General features: G+C 35.5%; 1 protein-coding gene across 7 annotated transcripts in view; it reads left to right on the plus strand.

The window, feature by feature from the left end:
- Msr1 (macrophage scavenger receptor 1) overlaps positions 1–14098 on the plus strand; it is a 66858-nt gene that overhangs the window by 32489 nt on the left and 20271 nt on the right. For 4 of the 7 annotated variants that reach the window (XM_013521524.1, XM_013521525.1, XM_005398340.2 and 1 more), the window contains 2 exons: positions 2747–2836; positions 7228–7281. In XM_013521524.1, coding sequence (XP_013376978.1) covers positions 2747–2836; positions 7228–7281 — 144 coding nt within the window. Of the gene's footprint in view, positions 1–2746; positions 2837–7227; positions 7282–8419; positions 9370–11613; positions 12185–13250; positions 14062–14098 lie in introns of those variants that run through there. The other 3 variants (XM_013521527.1, XM_013521529.1, XM_013521528.1) reach the window with 3 other exon arrangements.

Raw genomic sequence — 14098 nt, forward strand, 5'->3', positions numbered from 1 at the left:
GGGTTTCCTCTGGAGGTAAAAAATTGGGGCCAGGGAAATAGCTCAGCGGCACAAATGCCTGCCTGGAGGTTAAAAAATAGTGCCCACCCCCCAAAAAAGTCGTGGCAAGGTATCAAAAAGTCACTAATTACTGTATATGTTATTAAATAAAACTAAGTTTAACCACTTTCACAGAAAGCCTGGTGTAAATAATGACTGTTTTACAGAAGAGCAGGAAGAGGAGGAATGGAAGGAAGGTTCATGTAGTGTTAATTGCATGCTAAGCACTTTTATCAGTGTTTTACATTGGTTACTTCATTTAATCAGCACAACAAATCAGTGATGTAGGAACAAATAATACACCAATTTGCAGGTGCTTAAGGAGGTTAAATGACTTGCTCAGTGTCAGTCAGTAGCTGGTAAGTGCCAGAGTCAGTGTTTGGACCCAGAGGTCTTAACCAGCTCACAAGACCCTGGAAGAAAGTTTGAATAGAGAACTGCTAGCATATGCGCATAATTATCAGACCAACCTTATGCAAGTGACTTGATCCCTCTGGCCTTCTGTGTCTGCCTCTATGGAATGACAGATTTAGACTAGATGATTTTCAAGGGCCTTTAGAACTCTAATATTTCATAGCTGAGCTTCTATGTGTCATTGTACCTTTTGCCTGAGAGTTAGAAACTGATGTCAAACCCTTTAGCCTTGCTGCAGATTATTGTAGGAAATGAGCTTATTTTTACAGGAAAGGCTCTGAAAAATCTAGTTTCTTGGAATAAAATTAAAGAGTGGTGTTTATATTTAAGGGCTACATTTCAAAGATCATTAAACAAGTCCTGTAATTCCACAGGCCAAATAGAATCTGCTAACGTTTCTGTAATAGATAGTATAATAATTGACTGCTATCTGTGCAAGGGTCCCATTTGCTGAATTTGTGGATTCATTTGTTTACCTGTTGAAAAGGTACCATAATTCATGATGAAGCAGCTGCATTCTGAAAGTCACTGTGAAGTAGTCAATGAGTCATCCTCGGAAAGGCCTTATTGTTCTCTTTCTCTGAAACAGATTGTAAGGCATCCTCCATTTTATTCCTGTTTTCCAATGTTTTAGTTTTCAAAATTACCACATTTGTTAATCTATTACTTTTATCACCATCTGCCTCTCCCAGCTGTCTCTACCCTCTCAGATGTGGATGGGTAAGGATGTTCCGAGCCCAGGAATGGACAGACTGTTGCAACACATGTGCTTCACAGATACTTGTTGGGTTCATTGAGGAAATAGTAGAAATGAGGGCTATGTGTAAGTGTACTCTGCAGAGAGTGGGTGACTCTTTTAAATTATTTTTAAAACGAGACATCTTAGTGTCAGTGTTTTTACCTGTAAACTTCACTGATAGATCTCACTAACAGAGTACAGAGTCTGATTGTATAATGAAGTTATGAGTGTTGATTGATCAGCTGGTTCTGAGAACAGATGTTAGAACTTTTCATACTATACTAAAAAATCCAGCCAATATATACTACTAGGTAGTATACATGATAAATACACTGGTACGACAGTGTAGTACGTATAAAAACCAGTAATACTGAGTAATTGGGTTAAAATGTCCTGGTATTACTAAAATTTGTAAATATAATTTAGCATTTTACTTATCATCTCTTTAGTTATATGCTTAATTTCTGTTAGAATCAAAGTTTTAGATTGGGTTGAATAATATTTTTAACTACTTAATATATTTCTTAAACTGAATATTTTTAGAGGACAATTAGCATAATTTTAGTTTACATGAATGAGACTCAGTAAAATGGTTTGGTTTTGCTTTGTTTTGTTTTGTTTTGATTGACTATGCTGAGAGTCAAACACAGGGCCTCTTCCTTGATGACAAGTGTTATACCAAAGAGCTACATCTCAGCCCAAGGAAAGAATTTTAAAATAAACTAAGTATGCATAAATTCTGGCTCTTAGATCTGGTAAACTAAAGGTAATATGTTAAAGGTTGACACTGGAAAAAAGAAGTATAACCAATTTATCATAAAATAGCTTACCAAAGATCCAACTCAACACTGAATCACGGAGATCTTTATGAACTGATAAGGACATTTAAGATAAAGTAAGACATTTAAACTATTTCATTAGCTTATGCCAAATCACTAAACACTGGGATAAAAAGTTTTATCCCATAAGAATACAGCATTTGCTTTTACATGCAGTTTTCATTCTTACCATAGACAAAATAATAACCATTTTAAATATTTAAAATTCTAGATTTGTATATGCACCCACGATATACCCACAAATAAATCGTGTTGTATGTGATTATACTTACATTCTTGGGGAATGCAACAAATTCATGAGAGATTTTGTAGTTTATTCAAGAAACAGAGCCTCAATTTTTAAATAAATACTCAACACTTTTCATTGTTTGAATTTGGGTTTTTTCCTCTTGTAAATCTTAAAAATTTAATCTTCAGCTAGTTATCATTATAGCTATAGCAAAATCTGCTATTTGAAGATCGCTGATGGATTATATAAATCAGTTAAAGCTCCAGGATTTAGTTTGTCTCCTGTTTGTATTTCTGCTAACAGCATGTCATTGAATGTCTACAACACGCTTATGGCTTATATTAGCTTTCAATGGCACACATGACATCTTAAGAAAGATCTCCTCCACATGGAGATTCACTTATTTCATATTCATGCATCGTACTCTCATATCTATTTGAAAAATGAATTGTTGTTCTTTTCCTTTCTTCTTCATTAATCATGTAGGTCCTCCAGGTCTTAAAGGTGATCGAGGAGTAGCTGGCTTTCCTGGAAGTAGAGGCTTACCAGGACCACCAGGAATTACGGGCAGGCCAGGTATTACAATGCTATGTATTTTGTTGTAGACTATAAAAATAACTACCTCATAGACAGCTGTTTTGAAATTCTTCAACAACAAAATATTTCATCAAAATCTGAATAATAGCACTCATGTGCTGGTTATTTGGTTGCCTGAAATGTTTTAAGACTGATTTCTGTTCACCTGAAGGAAGTTTTTATGTCCTAAAGAAGAATAGTTTAAAATGCAAATACACACAGCATTTATGTGCTCAAGACAACCAGAAGTCACCAAGAAGGAAAAAAAAAGCTTTGTACTTAGGGGACAGGAGAGAGGTTGAAGCGGGGAGGGGAGATTGGGGAAAAACAAAGGAATCAAAATATATCATGTACAGGTACAAATTCCCTATAATGTATATGATCATTATGTATATCTAAAATGTACCAATAAGCTTAATTTTAAAAACAAAAACAGCAGAAAAGAATTATATTTTGTAGTATTAGAACAAATAAAGTGAAAGGAATGGCAAAGAAAAACAAGCAGAGTTTAGACACTCCAATAACCATTCTGTCAAACCCTGTTAAATTAGTGTGGCAAAATACAGAAAACCCTAAAATTCTACCTTATACAAAATAAACTCCCTGAATTTTTTTATTAGTGCTTAAAAATTGACATTGTTCAGCACTTCAATATTTACATACATAATGATAGATTATGACAATATCCCAAGCTTGGATTATGTACTTTACACAGGAAGTGTAGGAGAGAGTAGGCTTATGTTGCCCTAATTTCTTTATTATTCTTTTCTTTTTTCCCGTATGGGGTATCAAACTCACGATCTTGAGCTTGCCAGGCAGGCGCTGTGACACTGACCTAAATCCCCAACCCCTGTTTCCCTAATTTCATAGTAAATTATTACTATGAGAAAAATTATTACTAAGAGAAAAGATCTGTTTGAATAGATTTTATTTTAAGTGAATTTTATGTTTATAGAAAAATTACATAGACTGTATGGAATTCTCATATATCACTCCCCCGCATACAGTTTCCTCTATTGTTTAACATTGTGCATTAGTATGGTACATTTATAACAATTAATAAACCAATACTGATGCATCATTATTAATGAAAGTCAAGAGTTTTCATTAAGGATCATTTTTTTCATTGTACATTGGATGGCGTTATAATGTCATGTATCCCTCATTGCAATGTTATACATAATAGCTGCACTCCACTACAAATTCCCTATGTTTCACTTATTTATTACTACCTCCCTCCAAACCTTTGAGAACTATTGATCCTTTTACTATGTCCACAGCTTTGCCTTTTTCTATATGTCATAGTTGTAATTATACAGTGTGGTCCTCTCATACAAGCAATATATATTCAAGATTTCTATATTTTCATGGCTTGATTGTTTATTTCTCTTTATTATTCAATAGTATTCCATTTTATGGATTGATCGCAGTCTATTTATTTACCTATTGAAGGACATCTTGGCTGCTTCCACATTTGGGCAATTATTCATAAAGTTTACCGAGGAGTGTGATTCAGAAAAACATGGTAAACATATGTTTAGCTTGGTGAGAAATTACTACACTATCTCCCAGAGTGACTCTACTATTTTGCATTCCTACCAGCAATGAATGAGAATTCCTGTTGTTCCACATGCTCACTGACATTTGGTGTTATCAGTGATTTGGAGTTTAGAAATTCTGACAAAATTGTTGTGGTATTACTGAATCAGTGTATATGAACTGTGTCTCTGCCAATTAGCTTGGAGAAAAATCAGCTAGCCTCAAGTAAGCGACCTGTAATTAGTCTCCACTAGAGACTTGATTACCTGAAGTGAGTGGTGTATTTATGTACCAACCACTGCTAAGCATCTATCCTTAATCAGGCTCTTTTGGCAATATGGGAAGAAGTGTTTGTTGTTTAATTTGCTTGAAATTATCGACATCACTCGAGGATTGCTGAATTTCATTTATGGGCAATTTGAGTTCAATAGACAAATATACTTAAAACCTTAAATTTGACACAATTGCAAAGCTACTTACAGATTCCTAGATAATTTAATGTAATTCTGTGAAGAAATGATAACATTTTTCTAAGTTTAAAGTAAAAACATTATATATTAGTCTATGATCTGCTCAAATAATAATGTTTATTTAGTATGGCTGACAAAAAGCAAAGATTTTGTTTTGAACTCTTGTGTTTTCCTAAGTACATTATGCTACAAAATAAGATTAAATCAAAAGTGAGTTAGCACCCTCCCTGGAATTTTCCTATGCTCAGTAATCTAAGACATGGCTGTATAGCAAGGCTCCCGAGAATCACTTGTCATCTCTCCTCCCTTTCCAAATTGTGAAACTAGTGCTTAAATGGCTAAATTAAGCTGAGTATTTTACTATGTTCTCTGTAAGGATTAGAACTGATCAATTGCAACTTGTTTTAAGTCCCCTCTTCTAAATAATTTTTAAAGTTTCTTAGACTTTTATTAATGAATAATTTGAATATGTGTTACTATTCTTCATAAAAGTACCCTGATTGAAAAATAAGAGAAATGCTGAAGACTTTGTGGTACTTAATGGTTTATGATAATGTAATAGTAACTAAAATAACTAGTAATACTCCCTAAATGGTACCTGAAATAAGTACCTAAAACTAGCACCTAAAATAATACCTAATATAGTACCTAAAATAGTAAAACAGTTCCTAAAATAGTACATAAAATTGCAATTAAAATTTAATGTGAATTTAATGATATAAAATATAATCCAATTATATGAAGCAATTTAAAAATTAGAAATCCCCATCATAGTGTTCTAAGGAATAGTTGGCATGTCATTAAATATTCAAAATAAAATTTCAGTTGGTAGTTATCTGCACTTTTTAATTTCTTCAATTAAATTTCTCATGCTACTTGTTACACATTACGTTACAATGTTTAAGAGTGATAAATTAGAGGTCAGAAATCTTCTTGAAGAGGTACATAAAAACAAACATTCAGCACAAAGCTCAGCGGAAACAATCAATTAAAACAAAAAATAATTAGTATTAAAACTTTAAAATAAAATTAAAACTAATGTGCCACAAAATGCACTAAAAAAGTCCTGTTTTCATTCAATGAGAGGAAAGATCACAGACATCACATTCTAGTTAAGCTGCAGGGGTTGAAAAGCATAAACAGTAACAAGTGGGCTACCACCACTTATGAGCTTGTGCTTTATGGATACAGGTGCTAATTTTCAAGGCAACTCTCCAATGGGGGGAATTTTATTTTCATTTTGTAGTGGAATGAACTTTTATCTTGAAAAGATTTAAAGACAATCCTCAGCTGCATACCTAGAGCAAAGTAGTAGAGTAAAATCGTTTAAGACAAGTTTTTAAAATCACAAGTGTTATTCCAAAGTCTGTGGCTTTTAAACAATGAGGGAAGGATGGAAATTCTTGAATTCGTAGGGAGTGGATCAAAAATGTGAACCGAAGTTTTGATTTTGAGACAGATAGCACTAGAATCAGTTCTACATTTATGCTAGGAAGGCATCTGTTTGCACCTATTTTTTTGGAGGGGGTGGGAAGTATGCTGGGTATTGAATATAGGCCCTCATATACAAGAGGCAAGCATTCTAACACTGAGTATATCCCCACGACCCCTGGATGTTTCCTTTAAAAATGCAATGCGGATAAAGTAGCAAACAATTAGTGAAGACCAAAGTCTCCAACCTTGGTCTGACCTCCATACAGAATGGCAATATTCATACCACCCCCCTACATAAATGGGTGGTGATTTACAAAGGCAAAACTGACCAGCATAGAGGTTTGGATGCCCTGTGAACCTTTCTATTGTCCACTCTTATTGAGGAGACCAGAAATTCAGCACTCCCAGAAATTCATTCACACCTCAGTCTTTGGGGTGCTCTGCCCTGAAGGAATGGAAAATGATATAGACAAATGATAACGAAAATAAGAGATCAAAGCTTAGGGTGAAATGGGAGATTCTGGGTCTCCTGGGGATGGGAGGAAAGCTGTCAAAGCAAAGAAAACGAGGGTACATGAGCACAAAGCAGGCATGCTTCGGCTTTTGGTAAATTCCTCCTTTATAAAAATGGAATATTTAATACCTTTATAAGTAAGTTGACATAGTATATCAGGTTTATAATAGGGTTTAAAAAGTGACATTATTAATATCAATATTATTATTTTATTTCAGTATCTGTACCTTGCTATACACTGATATTTTATACTATCGTGTGATGTCCTATCTGCCTATAAAGCAAGCATTTGGGGGACTATGGGTATATTCAGTGGTGGAATAAGTGCTTAGCATGTAGAAAGCTCTAAATTCAATTCCCCAATGTAAGGAGGAGGTTAATTGATTTTGACTTGTGCTGATTAAACTATTTTTTCCTATTTCTTCCCTTTTAAGGAAATCCTGGACAAAAAGGCCAAAAGGGAGAAAAAGGCGGTCAGAGCACATTCTGTAAGTTTATAAATTCTTATTTTCTGTATGCATTTTTTAAATGAATAAGATTGTTGCCTTAATGGTCTGGGCTTGAGACAAATGCTGGGAAATTCGGCCGTGATCCATAGAGAGCTGTGGAAGCCGGGCTTGGTTTTCCACAAGTAAAACGTGCTAATTGGAGTAAAACAAATAGATTAAATTATACAACTCTTTCAGTCTCATTACCCATTTGTATTCTGTTTTTGTGATGAGCACTATTTTCTAAAAATTCCACATAGAAAATTGTTCAATTTTCTAGTCAATTTGTATCCACTGAAGGAAAATCAAGTTTATGAATAGAAACAATTACAGCCTTTTTACCTACTAGCTGTGCTAACTAAAACCTTATATATAGAAATTTAGCCAGCCCAAGAACCTGATAGATCAGTTCTCTGCATGCCAGTATTGTTCTGTTTGGTTTTACTAAAAACTTGAAAAACTGGAATTCCATATCCTATTTTCAGATCCTGTATTTTCAAACTTGCAAGAGAAGAGATTTTACAACAGGAATGTTTCTCAGTAGGAAGCAGACTTCCTGGTGCAATTTAGAGAATCTATACATTGAACCAAAAGCTAAATATTAAATTGGATGCCATCAATTTGTCATGTACAAGTAATTAGGCCAAAATCTATATCAATATAATGAAAAGGTTATGAAAAGGAAGGAGGAATCCCCACGTAGACTCTCAGAATCAAATGCGGCTTTCCTATGTTCTCAGTGGGAGGTCCGTGTAATATCACACGTTATGATGGGAATAGCTAATACAAAATGATCATAATCTATTCATTCAGGATCTGCTTTGCGCAAATTCATGACAAATCCCTTGATGTACCCAAATCTGGCAGTTTTTAGCTGTATTCATTGTTTTAAAAGTACAGTACCGGGCCGGGGATATAGCTCAGTGGCACAAGCACCTGCCTGGCAAGCACAAGGTCCTGAGTTCAATTCCCAGTACCATTAAAAAAAATGAATAAATAAAAAGTACAGTACCATTATTGCTACACCTTCACAAAATAAGTGTTTTAACCTATTACTATGTATGGATAGCACATTTAGACAATTTATAGCATTTATTGTGAAAATCAGCCAAATTATTTTTCTTTTATTTTGAGACAGGGTCTCATTAAGTCACTAAGTTGCCCAGGTGGTACTTGAACTTGCAACACTTCTGCTTCGACCTCCCAAGTACTGGAATCCCAGGCACCACTGCACCCGGCTAGCACACAGTAATCATGATGCTTTCAGAGTTGAACAACATAGAGTCTTCTGTGTCTTCCCAGAATATTTAGTGATAGTTCATGATGATTATTGTTATTATATTAAGATAACAGAAACATCATAACTTTTATACTCTTTGTGTTCATTTATTCTTTAAAGCACTTATTTTTGTCTTTGGTATACCTTTTATTTCCCTTACTTTCTTTCACTCAATTTAATTTCAGCTGAGCTCTTCTAAGTCTCGCTTCCCTACCTTTATGTGTGTCTTTATCTGTACCTTTATTATTTTTTAATCTTTTATTCTTCATTTTTTCCCCTGAGGCTTTCTCTGAGCTTCTGAACATTGACTTTAGTTGGATTTAGCAAGTAAGGAACCTCTTTATGTTTTTTGTGTGTAAACTGAGTAGCCACCCTGGTACCTGGGGTTAGTAAATGCTTGGAACATTTTTTAAAGCCATGCTCAGAAATGTCAGTTACAGATTTTTCGTGGCTACTTTAGAAATTATGTGTGTTCTTTTCTGGAAAAGCAATGAGGCTATTTACATATACAGATTCTTCTCTATGCCCACCACACAGACAATGCATAACACCACAATGTTTCAAAAAAGAAATATCATATATATGCACATCTAATATAATGTGCGCTGCATTTTCCATGTTTAATATATGTTATCTGTCCTCATTGCAGATGGCTCCATCACTTTTCTTTTAATTACTATGTATTACTCCAATATTCTTTTATATAGCAATTACCAGGACAAGACCTTTCAAGCCCCTTATTGTGAAAACTTACTGATTTTTGTTTGCCTTGGTTTGGCTTTAATAAACAATGCTTCATTTCGCCTTCACACATGATCATCTGAGACTATGTTTCACTTGATGATTTACTGGAACTTGAATCAATGGTTCAAAGATGTTATGTATTTTATAACCTGATGAATTTGTGCAAATGGTTCCAAAAAGCTTTTACCAACTTCCCCTGTATGAAAATGCCTGATTCTCTACATCTTTAATTCTGATATATGAAATATTATATTGAATTATCTTAATGTATATTTTATATGTTTCAGGCATGATTTAAATGCAATAAAATAATCATTTACTTCTTCTTTTATATATGTGTCAAGACCAGTACAACTCCCTGATTTTATTTGGTCAGAACGCTTTTAAGATCAGATGGGTTGGGCAGGACTCGCTCTGATGCCATCTTAGTAAAAGCCTCTTCGTTCCCGGACAAGTCAGCAGCACTTCTGACTTCCAAGATCCCTTTGTGCTGCCTCCAAATGACTTTGGTTCCTGTGTTATGCCCAGCTCCTACATGGCTTCTCTTCTGATCCTTGGTACTATTGGGCCTCTGCCACTTTTTTCATACTATATTTTGCTCTCCCACCACCAGCTCCATCCCCAGGCTGCTCACAACCACGTCCACTGGTGGAGTGCACCAGTTCACCTTCAGGTGCAGGGCCCGACGCCCTCTGCTGTCCCCACCACTCAGTTGTGCTGAACCCAATGTAACCCATTAAGTGCTAGGAGAACTCTCACGGGGTACTGGTTATAGGTAGGTTTTCAGTTTTGAAACTTTGTGGTTGACCAGGGCAGAGATGACATAAAGGAAACCCATTCCCTTTCATTCACTCATTTATTTAGTATATATTCATTGTGTGTACTTCCTGGAGCTGAATGGCCAGTAAACTACATGGCATGGCTAGCTTTCCAGAGGTAGTTGTCTGAGACATATGGACAAATAAAAGGTAATTATGTCATAAGGGATGTATATTGAGGAAAGAACAGGGCTGTACCTCTGTTCAAAGGATATAAAGATTTTTAATTCTTTAGAATATTAAAAACAAAATTGATTTTGATTTGCTTAATTTACCTTTCTGTCTTCTTTTTCTGGAAAGTAGAGCATATTTTTCTGAGTTTCAAAGAGAAATATAGTTGAGAGTATTCAACACATTTGAACAAAATCCTGAATTTAAAATTACCTATTTATTCTTCAGATTATTTATTCATTTCACAAAAAACATTTTGACCATGAAAAAATAATACTGATAGTTTTTTATACCAAAAATCTCCTGTATTTCATGTTTTAAGTACAAAGCATGGAGAAGAAGAAATGTTCCAGTAGAAAAAGATATATTTTATGTAGGGAAAGAAAGGAAAGAAAATGGGAAAGCAAGAAAGGTAAGAAAAATCAGAGAAAAGAAAGACTCAGGAGAAATGTAGGATTTTCTGTCATGTTTCAGTGCCTCTCTACTGATTAACAGATCACATTTCCACAACTGTCCTTTCATTTAGGCTTTAGTCCACAGCTCCAAACTCCACCCCATTAAAGTTCTAATACATTCCAGGTAGCATGCCTGCATGTGTACCACCATTTCCATCCTCTGCCCTGCTTAATGGACATGTCAACACCTACCTCACAGGGTTGTTGTGAGGACCAAACAAGATATTGTTTGTGGGAGGAATATGCTCTGTGAAATCATAAAGTGCTTTAAACTCATGAATTATGGTTCAGAATGATCTCTCTGAACTGAAATTTATATTCCTCTCTAGTATCTCCCAGACATTTTAAATGTGTATCCAGAACAGTAGAGAAAGCAAAATGGAAATGCAAGGAACCAAATAAACGTCAGAGACAGAAACAGAGATGCTAGAGAATAAGACAAGATTTTATATTAGCTAGAGCAACACAAGTATCACCAGATCACAAATCAGTGAGTTTGTCGGGGCCTACTGGGAGAGCATTAGTTATAAATAAAGAAGCAACTAAAGAGAGGCGAGAAGCTGTCAACAGAGGTCAGAGCAAAATGTCAGGCTAATAAAGCAAGAGTCCAGGCTGTGAAGGGTAGAGCCTGAGCCCAAGGCATTTCTGTTGAGAAAGTTCCAAGAAGCGTTGAAACAAATTTAGTGTTGTCAGTAGTATTCGGTTGGGGCTGTACCTGCATGACTCCAAAATCCTCAGAAAGAAAAGGAAGATTAGCCATTTGTCAAAACAGTCCTCAGTATTAGAAAAATACCATCATTGTGTAGTTAATTAGTGCAAACATCTAGAGGTGAAGTGGAGTTTGATCCATGGTTTTACTTGGCACGACTTCTGTCTCGCTCGGTCATGGAGGTTGGGGAGAACTGTCTTGCCAGTAGAACTTCATCCACACTGGCTACAGAATGGCCCTGCGCCCTACAGTCCTGGGAAGCATTTCAAGAGGATTCGGTTCACAAGTCATCCAACATCCTGGACTAAATATAGATTGTTCAGTATGAAATACTGACTTGACCTTTCCAAATTAAGATAGAAAGGCTTTGTGTTAACTTCAGACAAAAATAGATGATGAATACACACAGCTCAAATGTGAAATTACACAACCTTTACCAACATATAACAAAAAGAAGCCTATGCCAAATTCCAATGCTAGTCACAATGAATGGTTGACCCCATTCTCACCCTAAATGGGCAGGGTAGTGCAGTAAGTGAAAGAATTCTCACCACATCATTAACCACTTTGTAAAATTCATCCCTAAATAATCCCTAATTCCTAAATGATTCCTAAATAATAATTGTTAGATGTTTAAGTGTACTTTGTTCATTCCCAATGAGACTAAAAATAAGTTGTGAATTTTGAGCATCTTACTTTGAAACTCATACAGTGATATGAAACATCAGTTTGTCCATGGTTTGATTTCTACTGAAGTCTCAGTTCGATCTTCACTGAATTTTTTTTTCTTTTTCTCAAAGCATTTAGTTGTGTGAATTAAAGCTGCCATCTCTGATCATTGCATAATTATGTCAGGAATATTTAGAGGGCACTTGCTGTGATCCAGGTGCTTTAGGAACATTATCAGGTTTAACACTCAGAAGAGCCGCTGGGGTAAGTGCTCTCAGTGTCCCTATTTCATAGATTAGAAGGCTTGCTGCTAGGAAGTGAAGGAGCAGAAACTGAAGGCCAGGTCCATCAATTTCAAAGGCCTTATGACGCTATTCAACTCTCCCATGCTATTTTATATACTTTGTATATGTACATACCACAAATATTTAGAGGGTGTGGTGATAGTGAGGAGAAGAAAAAAAACAGGACTTGTAATGCGAGGTCTGTTTTCTAGAATGAGCTTCATAATCTGAAGACCCTAAAGAAATAAAAATTCTTACAAGAAGTCCAATTCCAAAGCGGGTTACTTGATTTAGTTACGTTTCCACCTTCACAGGGATTCCAGGCATTGCCTTTGGTCTCTTCTCCAGGAATATTACTCAGAAACAGTCTTCCTGGGATGCTCACAAGCTTCTTTTATCACTAATGAGAGGTGCATATGTGCAGCTGGGGAAGAGTTGGTACTATTTTGTCTTTACTTCAATAACTGGCTCAGTTTAACATTTGTCAGTATCATTTGGCTGCAACGCTGTGTCTCTTCTTTATTGTACCTCGTTTTTAACTCTGCAGTGTACTTGGTCAGTAGTACAAGTTAAGAGCAGGGTATAGACTACCGAGCAACAATAGGTCTAGGTCAATGAAATCAACACTGCTCATTCTTGACAATTGTGAGGTATCTAAAGTTTTCTGTGATTCCACAAAATTTTGATAGGACAATACAACACTTCATTAACACAACAGATGTGTTTCTTGGTAGAGTGAATTACTAATATGTCTTGCAAATTGAAACAGATTTAAATCAGTGATGGATCAAGCAGTTAGCACTTGCCCTATTTATTTCCTACCCTAAATGTCTCTTATAGCCTGGATCTCACCAGAGCCAACTAAAAGGAAGAGAAAATCTACGTAGTTCCATGCAAGTCTTTTGTGTCAGTACACTTGAAATTCATCCAGTATGTGCAGGAGTGCAGATGGAGGAGAGACATCTGATACAATGCTTCCCATTCCTCTACAACCTCTGAGGACCAGGTGGCTTTCCTGTCCCTCTCCAGACAGCTGGCTCCATGCTTCATATTTCATAGTAAGAAACTGAGACTCACACAAACACAACATTATTTATTTTGTTCATATTACAGCATTTGCTGAGTATAGCTCACAATCTGTTCTGTAGCCCCTTCAACTTAGCATTTCTGAAAAGGTCCTGCTCTTATACTGTTAATCTCAAGACCAAGTTCCCTAGGAAAACAGTTTGCACATAATGTATTCAAGAATTCTTCCCACTATGGTTAACCTACGGGTTCTTGATCTTTCCCCAGGGTGCTAGTTATTCCATTTCTGGGTCTCCTAATTTCTTATATCCTGCTTGATTTACTTTAAAGTATAATGACTAAATGCTATATATTTGAAGGCATACATAAGGCATTCTAATGTGAATTCTTTAGCTAACTGACCTTACTTCCTACTGTTTGCTGTAAAATTGGATTTTCACTTCCTAGAAGTGCTGGGCCCCTTTATCTGAATAAAAATGTTTAGGTTTTTCATTCAATATTTTCACAAAACTTTCACATAACTTACAGCATAATTCATTTTCCCTTATAAGTTGATTATTTGTTCTGCTATAAAATATTCTCCCCCTAAAATCTTTTTTAGCTTATTGTCTATCCTGATAACTACTACATCCAAACACATGCACAAAGAAATGTAATTTTTG

Source organism: Chinchilla lanigera, unplaced genomic scaffold, assembly GCF_000276665.1.
Source record: "Chinchilla lanigera isolate Chin_1 unplaced genomic scaffold, ChiLan1.0 scaffold00062, whole genome shotgun sequence".
Classification (NCBI taxonomy): domain Eukaryota; kingdom Metazoa; phylum Chordata; class Mammalia; order Rodentia; family Chinchillidae; genus Chinchilla; species Chinchilla lanigera.